This window comes from Acipenser ruthenus, chromosome 8 (assembly GCF_902713425.1).
Source record: "Acipenser ruthenus chromosome 8, fAciRut3.2 maternal haplotype, whole genome shotgun sequence".
Classification (NCBI taxonomy): Eukaryota; Metazoa; Chordata; class Actinopteri; order Acipenseriformes; family Acipenseridae; genus Acipenser; species Acipenser ruthenus.
This window is the reverse complement of record NC_081196.1, coordinates 22,687,734-22,701,020: the sequence shown is the minus strand read 5'-3', so window position 1 is coordinate 22,701,020 and position 13,287 is coordinate 22,687,734. Positions and strand designations below refer to the sequence as shown.

General features: G+C 35.9%; 1 protein-coding gene across 1 annotated transcript in view; it reads left to right on the top strand.

Annotated features, from left to right (window-relative positions):
- Positions 1-13,287, top strand: part of LOC117407526 (nucleolar pre-ribosomal-associated protein 1-like) — a 102,033-nt gene that overhangs the window by 68,514 nt on the left and 20,232 nt on the right. The window contains exons 13-23 of the mRNA XM_059028717.1: positions 566-688; positions 1,299-1,411; positions 1,608-1,727; positions 3,382-3,498; positions 3,880-4,018; positions 6,267-6,437; positions 7,840-8,036; positions 8,791-9,012; positions 9,156-9,335; positions 10,571-11,426; positions 12,770-12,974. Coding sequence (XP_058884700.1) covers positions 566-688; positions 1,299-1,411; positions 1,608-1,727; positions 3,382-3,498; positions 3,880-4,018; positions 6,267-6,437; positions 7,840-8,036; positions 8,791-9,012; positions 9,156-9,335; positions 10,571-11,426; positions 12,770-12,974 — 2,443 coding nt within the window. The remainder of the gene's footprint in view (positions 1-565; positions 689-1,298; positions 1,412-1,607; positions 1,728-3,381; positions 3,499-3,879; positions 4,019-6,266; positions 6,438-7,839; positions 8,037-8,790; positions 9,013-9,155; positions 9,336-10,570; positions 11,427-12,769; positions 12,975-13,287) is intronic.

The window sequence follows — 13,287 nt, the reverse complement described above, 5'->3', positions numbered from 1 at the left end:
GGTTAAAATGAACCGTTGCATTCAAAAAATGTAGAACAGCGAAAAAGAAAAATGGACGTGCATTAACAAAATGCCCAGAAAACTTAACATAAAGAAAACAATTTAAATGAAGGAATAAGCTCAATAATTAAGCTAAAAAGGAAGTGAAAAGGTTACTGTTTTTTTTTGTTTGTTTTTTTGGGGTTTTTTTTGACTCCGATAACCCTATGTTCTCTTTCCCTAGTCAAATCGTAGAGTGCCTAAATAAGCACGGTAATTTACCATAATAAAAAACAGTAAAGAAAAAGAAAATGCAGAACATAAAAAAGCGCAACCAGATATAGTCAACGAAAGACAACACATTATTTAAATTCTTTGTCGTATTATATATTTAAGGTAAGGCAAGTTTATTTTTCTGTTAAGTGCTCCCGGCTGTACAGAATTCCTGGGGAAAACCCTGAGTTATATATATATATATATATATATATATATATATATATATATATATATATATATATATATATATATATATGTGTGTGTGTATGTGTCAAAGTATGAAATATTAAGTTTGATATTCCCTTTTCAGGTTTTGATGATCCAGAGATCACTCTGTTGAAAGCTGTGCTACTTCAAGTTGTGTGTCTTTATCAAAAGGTTGTTCCGCATCTTGTGACTCAGAGTACCTTTGACTTCAGCAAACTCCTTAAAGGTGGGCGATCTGTATAATTCTGTCTGTTTGAAATTGAGAGGCATGCCTACATATCTCAAACTATCCATTTGTGATTAACATTTCTTTAGAACAAGTGTTTGAGATTATTCGAATCTGGGGATATACTGTAAGGAGTATGGTATTTTCACATAAACATGTGGCTATAGGTTGTGGTAATCAGTTTTTCATTATACAATCTATTTTGTATTTAGTGCCACGTTGGGGAATGTATGTTACAGATACGTATGTGTTCTTTATACTATAATCCTTTTTACATGTTCATGTTTTAAAGAGAGACCTACATTATGCAGTGGTTTTTAGTCTTGACTTCTAATTATGATCGCAAGGTGATTAATAGTCTGGTACAGTTGTTCTCAAACTGTGGGGGTGGGTGGGGGGCGTGGTGGCAGTGCAGAATGTATCTTGGAGGGGTGTGAGAGAGTTCAGGAAAACATTTGTAAGAATTGCCGTGCACATCTTAACTGAAAGCAAATCTTACTGCTGAAACCTCCAGGCATGTCAGTGCCACAGACAAGAGGAAGGGGGCGTGGTCCAAAAAGTTTGAGAACCACTGGTCTAGTAAGTTAAGAGCTTGTTTTTAAAATCACAGGGATTGTAACAGAAAAAGGCATAGGAGAGGAAGTACCGCCAGTCCTACAGTACCAAATACTGCAACTCTCCCTGGAGCTGCCTGCCAGCAAATTTTCTTGGTTCAGGTTCCAGGTGAGCATACATACATTTAATATGCATTTAACTACTGGTTACTAAGGAAGTTTGATCCACTGACACATTACAGGATTCAAGATACTTCATTATTTTGTTAGAAATAAGAAACCTGTATTTTTTTCTTGTGTTCATCATTTTACTGCAAAATGTTCTGTAACATTAAACCCATTATTAACATTCTTTTCATTTGTAGGATATATCAGATGCAAAAGAAACTAGTGGAGAAAAGTCTGTATTTTACTTGCTACTTAAAATGTTTGTGACAAACAGGAACACACACTTAAAGACGTCAACAAGGTTGCTGATTCTTAAGGTGAGTATTAACATACGCAGATATTAGAAAAAATACATTATTTATAGACTGTTTCAAAATAATCTGGTTTTGACACAAGAAAATATAAGGATTTATAGAAAATATATCTTGCTCTTAAATCTTTGAAAGGAATGGGCCCAAATTTAATTGAACCAAATGTAACACAAATGGAATCTTATCTTCTTAATATTAAATCAGCTCAGAAATTTGTTCAGGTTTTTTACAAATTTATGTTAATAGTCCTACATATAAAAATGACACTACTAAAAATAAATGGGAGAAAGATATGCAGGTGGAAATCTCTCAAGATGCTTGGAACCATGTACATTCTTATGTTGAAATTTGCTACATCAATGCTAGTCTTCGCTCCATTCAATTAAAATTGATAAACTGCTGCCATTATACACCATATAAACTATATCGAGCAAATCTAAAACTGAACTCAAATTGTTGGAGAAGTGACAGTGAACATGGAACATTAATACATATGCTTTGAGAATGCAGCAAATTACAAGGGTTCTGGTCAAAGGTAATACACTGTAGATCAAATATCCTTATTAAGAAATGATCCTCAACAAATTATTTTAGGGGATTTTTCATCTTTACCTTTTAAATAAATCACAGAAAAGAATCCTATTGTTTTTACTGACTGCTGCTAAACGCTGCATCCTAATGAACTGAAGGATGCCAGTCCACCATCATTGGAGTTACGGAGACGCACTTCAGTTGAGTTTGTAGAATATGAGAGAAATTATTAGAAATTACATTTTGTAGCAAAGCTTTTAAACCTTTTAATAGAGATATCTTAGATACCACCTTTTGTCGGTAAGATTTAGGAGATATATCTAAAAAAACATGTTAGTGTCTTTCTTAGGAACTGGCAAGTTATTTATTTCTTCATCATATGTCTATATAATTGTTTTTTGTTGATGAAATCATTATATAAATTTTACTTGCTATGAATGTTATTTTACTCCTATATTACATTTATGTTTACCACTAAACTCGTTAATAAGGTTTTATTCTGAAAAAATAATAAATACATTTTGATTCCACGTACAATAAGTGGCTCATTTGGAAACGATGTGCCCTTTTCAATACATCTCGATTCCACAGTACAATAAGTGGCTCATTTGGAAACAATTTTAGGGAATGTTGTGTTATGGTTTTTTATTTTTTTTTGACACAAAGTAGTCAGGAAAATGAATTTGTGGTGTTGTTTCTTAATGACCCACAGCAAATAAAGACTCATGCATTATCTATGACCTTGTAGACACTGAACACTACATGGCTTTAGCAAACTGCTTTTGTGTTTTTAGATTTCAATTAAAATTGGAGGTAAGTTTTAGAAAGATTTTAACAGCCAAAAAGCATGTGTCTTCAGATAACAGCTGCTATCATATGTGAATGTGTATCTATTTGCTTGTTTAATTTTGCATTCAGAAAATGTGGATTTTCTCTATATTTCATCTTCTCATGGCACCATGCCACGAAGTTGGCAAAAAACAATAAAGTATTCATAATGCAATTATTTTATAAGTTAAGGTTAGTCAAAACAAAGGAATACATTTGAGTAAATCAGATTTCTAATTGCACATACATTCAACTAGTTGTGTTGCTATAATTATTACATTTTCTTACTGTGCAATTTTAGGTTTTAAGAGACAGTGGTGTATTTGAATACACATGGAAAGAGCTGGAACTGTGGTTGAAACATCTTGTGCTTCTGCCAGAATCTGAACAGGAGACAGTAATCCTGTTTTTGGAAAGAGTAAGTTTATAATTTATCTTGAAGATTGTGTTTCAGTGCTAAAATTTAGATTGATAGGCAATTAAAGTATTACTATATATATATATATATATATATATATATATATATATATATATATATATATATATATATATATATATATATATATATATATATATATATATATATGAAATTAGCCTTCAAAGGGAATGTGTTTAATGCTGTGGAGCATTTTATGTAAGATAATTAAAACATGCAATCAATGTGTGCATAGTTTTGTAGAGTGGGGTGTTTTCTTTTTTTTTTTTTGAATGTTGTGGCCTAAAAAATACAGACAGTGTAAAGTGGGCGGTATGTTGTTAAAATGTTAACTTATTTTGATACTCCTGTGTGTTGTAACAGGTTCTAATAAGAGTAGTGTCAAACCCATACCCGTATACAGACAAAGCAGCATCGCTTGTGCAAGAAGCAGCTATGCTTCAGGCCAACTTAAGTGGACAGGAAGGCGATGCTGTCAGTGTACCCATCTCACACATTGATGGTAAGTAGCAGACTGCACACAGAGTCTTTAATAGTTCCTTTTTAATGGTGGCTTTTAAACTTTTAAATATTCACCCTAAGATTTAAGATGGCGTTGGACTGTATATATATATATATATATATATATATATATATATACACACACAGTGCCTTGCAAAAGTATTCAGACCCCTGACCAATTCTCTCATATTACAGAATTACAAATGGTACATTGAAATTTCGTTCTGTTTGATATTTTATTTTAAAACACTGAAACTCAAAATCAATTATTGTAATATTTTTAACAAAAATAAAAAACTGAAATATCTTGCTTGCATAAGTATTCAGCCCCTGTGCTATGGAAGCTCCCAGTTTACACCGATGAAAGAAATTGCCCTAACGAGGACACAATTACCTTACCATTGGCCTCCACCTGTGAACCATTAAAGTTGCTGTCACATTTTCTGGATAAAAACCCCACTGTTGAAGGATCATTGGTCAAGCTGTGAATCTGAAGGAAAATGAAGACCAAAGAGCATTCTACAGAAGTTAGAGATAAAGTAATACAAATGCATAGATTAGGGAAAGGGTACAAAATAATATCCAAGTGTTTGGATATCCCAGTGAGCACAGTTGGATCAATAATCAGGAAGTGGAAGCTGCATCACACCACCCAGGCACTGCCAAGAAAAGGCCGTCCCTCAAAACTCAGCGCTCAAACAAGAAGGAGACATGTGAGAGAAGCCACAGAGAGGCCAACAATCACTCTGAAGGAGCTACAGAGTTCAGTGGCTGGGAGTGGAGTAATGGTGCACCACTCAACCATATCAAGAGCTCTGCATAACACTGGCCTGGATGGGAGGGTGGCAAGAAAGAAGCCATTACTCAAAAAGTACCATCTGAAAGCACGTCTGGAGTTTGCCAGAAAGCATGAGAGTGACCCAGCTGCGATGTGGGAAAAGGTTTTGTGGTCAGATGAGACCAAGATAGAGCTTTTTGGTCAAAACTCAAAGCGCTATGTGTGGCGCAAACCTAATGCTGCCCATGCCTCAAGACACACCATCCCTACAGTGAAGTATGGTGGTGGCAGCATCATGCTGTGGGGATGCTTCTCATCAGCAGGGACTAGGCATCTTGTTAAAATCGAAGGAAGAATGGATGGAGCAAAATACAAGAAATACTGCAAGAGAACCTGCTTCAGTCCACTAAAAAACTGAAGCTTGGGAGGAAATTCACCTTTCAGCAGGACAATGATCCCAAGCACAAGGTCAAATCAACATTGGAGTGGCTCAAGAACAAAAAGGTGAATGTCCTACAGTGGCCCAGTCAAAATCCTGATCTCAATCCCATTGAGAATCTGTGGCACTATTTGAAAACTGCGGTCCACAAGTGTCATCCAACCAACCTGAACAACCTGGAGCAAATCTGCCAAGAATGAATGGGCCAAAATCACTCCGACACTGTGTGCAAAGCTGGTACATACTTACCCCAAAAGACTTAAAGCTGTTATTGCAGCGAAAGGTGGCTTTACCAAATATTAATGTGTGGGGGTTGAATACTTATGCAAGCAAGATATTTCAGTTTTTTATTTTTCTTAAAAATATTTCCCAACATAAAACCAATGTCACCTTACAATAATTGATTTTGAGTTTCAGTGTTTTAAAATAAAATATCAAACAGAACGAAATTGCAGTGCACCATTTGTAATGCAGTAATATGAGAGAATTGGTCAGGGGTCTGAATACTTTTGCAAGGCACTGTATATATATATTATAATTATTACTCAGCAAGACAACAATAGTTGTCCTTATTTGCTAATGTTTGGCACCAAGAGTCTTTTGAAAATCTAAAAAAGACAGATGCTAAGGGTTAAAATAAATTCCATATAATATGAACTGTTAGATGTTTTAGAATAGAATAAAACTATTGTTTAAACAAACAGTCACTTTGTTAGTATTTGGTCGGGTGGCTGCTATGTCACTTTAATACTTTAAATATTAACTTACAGGATTGTGTGGGTGTATTTTACTATATGTAATTTCATTGATGCACTGGTTAACAAACCCTCTGTCTATTAAAACTAGATTTCCTGTTCCCTCACATTTGTTGACTAGCTTTTGAAGACTGAATTATTCTAAGAGATACCTTTCTTAAAGAGCATATGAACTGGAGATCCTGAATTTGATTTTGAGCTCAGGATGTTCATGCTCCCAGTTCTCCAGCTCTTGTCAGCCTGCACTGCCTTTCTCTAACTATAATACAATTTTCAGATGTTCTGGATATGGTAGACGTCATTGTAGAGGGCAGTGAGGGTTTGGACGAGGAGATTGGGTCTACTCTCAATGAAGATATGATCCTGCAGACCTTTCCGTTCAGTGCTGTAGTTCCAGCAGCTTTGGAAGCCAGAAATAAATTAGCAGTGATTGCCAACGGTGAAATAGGTATGAGAAATATTAATGTTCATTTGTATTTTGCCTATAAATTTACACACCCATAAGGGAAAGATACTTATTTATAAAATAAGACCAACGTTTTGAGAAATGTTTGTCAATGACTTTTGTCCATGATGGTTCCACAATGAGTTTTTTATTGGGTTAAACTATTGAAAAAGGTAATCCAGTAAACTGTCACCAAAGAGTGATAAGGTTGAACAAAATTGTGGGATACTACAGCTGTAACCCTTTGCAGTCCAATTATTTTGACCCTGTCAAGATGGTCAGGTCTTATTTCATTTTGGGGAACAAGATAACACTTTTAGACCATGTGATGTTAAAATTGAATTTAAGTGACTTTTTTCACATAAAACATGTTTCAAATCACTGTATAATCAAAGTGATACTCTGAGGAAAGAAAATTTATACCAATTTTTTCAACCAAAGTTTTTATATATACATATATTTTTTTAAATATTTATATGAGGGGAAGAGTTCAAAAAAACTGTAAAAAAATAAATAAATAAAATCACAAAATTATAGTTTTTTGCTGAGTTAGTGACTTTAGAGCAATCACTCAAGTTCCAAACTTATTGTAAATCAATAAGACATCCCTAACAAAGAAAACAAGTGAAAAAAAAAATCAAAAACACATTTTTATCTATTTTATAACTGTTCATTTGAGAACTGCAAAAGACAAAAGAGAGTGCACACATTTGAACCAATAACAAGTATAGAACAAATATAACTATGTACATGTTGTTCACAGATTTATCTGTAAGTATCCATCCAGTGTGTGATACTTTTCAAAGCAGACCCCCATCTATCACAAAACTATCTGCGCTTACAGGTGCATGTCTCCACCCACCCCCCCACCTAGGTCTGGCTTGTCATGATCGCTTTATTCATTTCCCTCCTCTGACTCATCACTTTGAGAAATGAATTTCTTCTTTACTGGATTCTTCATCTTAGTTAGATCTTCATCTAAACTATTTTCATAGTCACTGACTTGTTCCTCCATCATCTCTGCCACGATGCTCTCTCCAAGTCCTGTCTCTGCTCTTCAAATTGTTTTACTCTGACTTTTGAAGAGGTACTCGGCTGGCTCCGCCTTCTTTCTGATCAGAGACGATTGGGGAACACCCTCTGTCGGCTTTCTCAAGCAGGTTTGAAACAGGACATCAGACTGAAGCAGGATTTTTGCAATGTCGGACCAGGTCTGACAAAGGACTGCAAAGGGTTAAATGAGAATAAGCATCAATTAATCAAAATAATCATATTTGGTTTTAGAGACCAAAAGAGTGTGCCGGGTTTATTTGTTGCCATTTTGATAGAAACATGTAGGAAAATATGAATAACAATACTTTGATCTCTTTTTCTGAACTATGTATTTTTGTGTTTTATTTTCCAGATGTTGTTCTTGAGTATATCATCTCCGTCCTGACTGACATCCTGCACACACAACATGATCCTCTCCCCCTGTGCTTGACCATTCAGCTCTATGACAAAGAAATTGATTCGTCAGAGTCCAAAGCTAAAACTGTGTCTGTTGTGAAGTTCTATCACTATTACAGCCACTGGATACCTGCACAAGCAAAGGAAACACTGGTAGGAAATAGTTTATAAAGCACAGTGGTTTTAGAAGGGATCAGATATTTAGAGACTGGAGCAGTTTGCACAGTCCAGTAGTGTTGCTGTTGTGGTTCAGTGTTTATTTAGTCCTATACTGTATAAGGAAGTTGGGATAGAAATAAGCCGTTAATTTTGAAGACTTATAGCAGTTAAGATTCAGCTCCTCATGCTTGTCTGGTTCCTAGTAGCATAGTGGTCTCTAAACTTTGTCGGGTATTAAAGGATCCTAATGATACAGTATCAACAAGATAGCTAGGTAAATTAATCCATACCCTTACCACCCTTAATAAGTTGCTTATATCCACAAAAGTGACTTTGGTAAGATTTTAATGACCAGTAATTCTTGCTAATAAGTATGCTAAAGGTTGAAGAATTGTGTATAAAAGTAGGTTATCAATTACAAGTGGGCACTAACCCAGCACCCAGCATAGACCATTTTGAATCTACTTCAGTGATAACTTTAAGTCTGCTTGAATGTATAAGGAAATAGTCACCCCGGAGTGGATAAACGCCTGTTACCTTGTTGACACTAGACAACTTTACTCTTTGACTGAGCGAAGAAGTAAGACGCTGTTGGTTTTGAGTTTTTTAAAAAAGAGGACGGGAGACCAGTGAAGTGTAGATGAAAACAAAGTGTATTTCAACATAAGACAGCCACTTGCAAACCCTAAGTGGGGCAGTCAATTGTACTGTTGCATCGTTACTAATAATGCATTTTCTTTGTATCCAGTTTAAGGAGTCTGGGGCACCTGCTTCCAATCTTCCTCCCCCCCATGGCTCATTTTCCTGCTTGTTGAAGAATGCCCATGGCAAAGATGCTAACTGCTTGTTGCAAGACCAGTTTAAGGATGTTTTAGGAGAAGCTGTTTCTATACTTAAACATAATGATTTACCAGTGGCAATCAAACATATTATGCTCTACATAAAAACATGTGTAGACAACTTTAAAAAAGTAAGTACATCATTTTTGAGTTAAGCAAATGGTCATGTTTGTGTGAATACCAAGTTTAGTAACATTTATGTGGATAAATGTAACATTTAAAAGCAGCATGCATGTTAAAATCCCGCCAACATGATTTTAATTTAATTTTGCAGTTTACAAAAAGCGCTGGAGTTGCTTTGCTAGGCTTCTATATGAACCTGCTGAGATCTCTAATACACAGACTTGAATATTCAGAGGAACCCCCTGAATCTAGTACTGCAAGTGCCCAGGAGGAACTGGATCTCTTCATGGACTGTGATTATCTTACTGTGGGACAACCTGACAAAGAAGAGGTACATTTCCCTAATATGTTTATGTTTGCTCTCTGTCCTCTTAGCTCTTGCCAATTAATGCGTGAGTTAAGATTCCCTGTAAGGGGAAATCTGTTAGAGATACAGATTTCATATTTGTAGAATAAAAGTAAAATGCATCTGATATTGATCTATGATATAATATGTCTGCCATACACATACACATACACATACACATACACATACACATACACACATACATATACATACACATACACATAGCTATAGAGAAAGAAATAGTCCTGTGGGGGGGGGGGGGGGGGGGAGCCTTTTTTTATTTTTATTTTTTTAATTTAGCAGAAAATGAAAAAATAAATGGTTTATGACAATTTGTTTTCAAAAGTTGTTGAAATACTTATTTAATAATCATATTTTGCTATAGAATTTCGAAATCAAACATTTTACACAATAGTTCTTAGCGTAATTTAAAACTATAGGTATAATAGCGTAAATTAAAGTATTTTGTACTGAAAAGATAGGAAGGTTTGCAAACTTACATAAGACTAGACTGACATATCTAGGATAAAGAGAACATCTAAAAAAAACATACAAAAATCCTGCACTTGGTTTCTGCCTTCATTTCAATGAACACACAAGGCAGTCAATCACAATCATGGATGAAAACAAAATGAAAAAATCCTGTCCTCCAGGAGGAACAAAAGGAGGGGATGTGGACTGAATCGGCCTATCGGTGACTTGCTTTGTTAACAAGCGTGTGTGTGCGTGTGGCAGCCATATTACATCTAGGTCAATATCTTACAGGGGAGCTTAACTCAAGTGCCCGGAAACTGCTGAATAACTCACTCATTCGATTGCCTGTGCCTTTTAAAGGGCGTAGTCTAGAGGCACACAAGAGGCACACTCATTCGCTCATGTTGGTGTCAGTCAGTGTTTCTAGCTGCCTTTCCAGACCTTTTGCTGCCAGTCAAACTGACGGGCGGCTTCAGTCTCTGACCGACTCTGATGGGTATTTGCCAGTTAACGTAAATGCTCTTATAGATGCATGGACTCCTATTAGTAAACCTTCAGACTCATGTGATAAGTTCTTTTTTAACTGAGGCCTGGTTGTTCAAACTCCTGGCAACTGGAAATTTCAATAATACATCTATTAAAAAAAAAAAAAAACCTGGAATGGGTGCAGGGCTTGTGTGACTCCAGCATTACACTATGTGCCAGTGGATTTTGTTCAGAACTAAATGTGCTTTTTCTCCTTTTAGGAGCTGGTAGATATGCTTGCATCCATTTTTAAGCACCCTACCCTGGACCAGTGGTTTATGTCTATGGAGCTGGAGACACCACCACTGCACAACCTGAACCCTGTCAGCATCAGACTGCTTTCTTCACAGTTAAATTCTGAAATCCTAAGGCTACTGAAGTTAAGCGCCCCTGTACTGCAATGCCTAGGTCACTTTGATTTAATATCAAAATACATAAGTGCTATAGAAAAGAGCGTTTTGAAAGAATTGGCAGCTGGAAAGTCTGGTGGTCGAAATAAAAGGATCCCTGGTAAGAAGTCTCAGCCAATGGAAGGGCTTGAGGCACTTCACCCTTATATGGAGGCCAATCAGCTAAAAGAAGTTGTGTCATCCATGCTGATGTTACCGGAAGAGAGTTTGACTGTTGCAGACCATGAAGACGAAACTGTGAAGAAGCTTAGCATATATGGACTAACTTTGGTTCAGGTCTTAACTGAAAACTGTCAGCAGTCCAGTCGGAATGAGATCTTGTTTTTATCAAGTGAACAGTTTAAAGTTGTGGGCAGCTTGCTGCAGTCCTGTACTAGTAAAGAGTTGGATAAGGTCATTCTTCAGACTTTGCAGAGAGACCCTGTCTTTGCACAGCTCATCCAAACAGATGTGCTTATTTACTGCCTCAGTCACATGACTGAAACCTGTCAGTCGATTGCAGCCTTCCTGATCCAGCACTGTAGAATTCATGTGTTACAGTTTGAGATGTGGTGCTTGAAACCTGGAAGGAAGAAGCTTCTCAGTAACAATTTGGAGGCTTTTCTTTCACTCGTCAATGTGTATCTGAAATATGGAAGCCAAGAAGACGTCACAAGGCCAAAATATGGTAATGATCTGCATATTACATACTGGTGAGAGTGACTGTAACTAAATATGATTACACCACCCACTCGATATATATCGCGGGTGTCAGGGTCCAGTATAAATCAGCTATATATGATAAACAAATAGGCTAACAAATAAATACTGTACAACCACTCCCTCGTTTTATCGGGGCGTCAGGGTCCAGTATAAATCCTCTACACAACCTGATTTTTCTTATAAAAAGCAGCACACTGTTTTAATTCGTACAGCGGCGGGTAATTGCTTCTCATCAACTTCAGTCTCCAATTAATGTCACTCGCCTTTCTCCTTTCAAATAATTAAATTAACTTCCTCTCCTTTCTCAAATGCACAAACCTGCTGCATTGAAATAGTCCATTCCCAACAACATAGGAGGTTTGTTGCTAGGGAGCTGACATCACTGCCTTGTGGCTTTTGCTAGTGCATTGCTGCCTTGTTGGCTAAAATAAAAACCTCTTCAGCAAGTAGGTATTTAATTTGCTTTGTGTTATTGTGCAATGCGTGTGTATATGATAACAGTACAATATTAATGCTTTTAATTGTTTTGTATATTGTTGTTTGTGATGTGCAGTACGAAATAAAACAAACAGTAATTCTAGGTGCCTATGTATGTTGCAGCTAAGGCATACGCAGTTAAACAGTAAAAATGGGGAGCCTCCAGGATCGCGATATATCTGAATTCGCAGTATAGCGAGGGGCGATATAATGAGGGGTGGGTGTAATTCATTCTGAAACTTGCACAAAATTTCTTTTGCAGTTAGAATTCTAACTTAAGCTAATTCAATCAAAACAGGCCGGTACAGTTATTTCACTACAGCTGAATACATGGACAATATTAAATGTGTATTTAGACTCACATCTGGAGGGGAAATAACATTTTGAAACTTACTGAAACTGCACAGGAGCCAGTCTTACTTCGGGTTGTTAATAACATTTACATTTATTTATTTATTTATTTATTTATTTATTTATTTATTTGTTTATTTATTTTTTTACACAAATACAATTCTAATTTAATGATTCCAGAGTTTGGATTGAATTCAACTAACCATAGTACCAGTACTTGCAGCCCATAAGTTGTCTATTTAATTTAGATATTATTCATCCCTTGGTATTTTTCTTTACAAAACAGGGTGTCAGCGCTTAAGAGCATCACTGTATTGATGAACAGATTTGATCTAATTACAGATTTTAAAAAATTGTGTGTGGATATTTAAATGTGATCACATTACTGTATAGAATGTAATTTTACCACCAATGCATTTTCGCATAATGCTTACACTGATTGTTACCCCTCTTCCCAAACTTCTTTTTCGTATTTTGTAGTGCGTACCCTGGTAATAACGGTACTCAAAGAAGCCTTCTTGAAGAAACTAGTCAACAGTGTGCTGTCTGATGCTGCTGCCAATGGACTGCCGTTGCAGCTGGAAGTCATCTGTAGTCTGATTCAGTTTTCAGTGTCCTTGCAAGATTTAGCTGATGTCATCAGTCAACTACCCGCACTCTTAGAAAAAACAGAAAACTACGAAAGGTAAATAACCCCAGCAAATATTTTGCCCATCCTTTCAGTTGTTCTTTTATAAATACATCCCATTGTGTATCTCAGTTGTAAGGTAGATGGTCTGAATAATTTAAACAAATGTTTCTGAATTTAAGCATGTTCTTGCATAATAAAGATAAATTGATTACACAACATTTTATGGTTACTATTTATCAAATATATTTATTAATATGACTTTAACACTTTGACATTCTTAAGATAAAATAGTTTTTAAGGTAACCTCCAATATTTTTCTCTAATATTGTTATTCCTGTAAAAACCTGGAGAGTGAGTGAATAACATG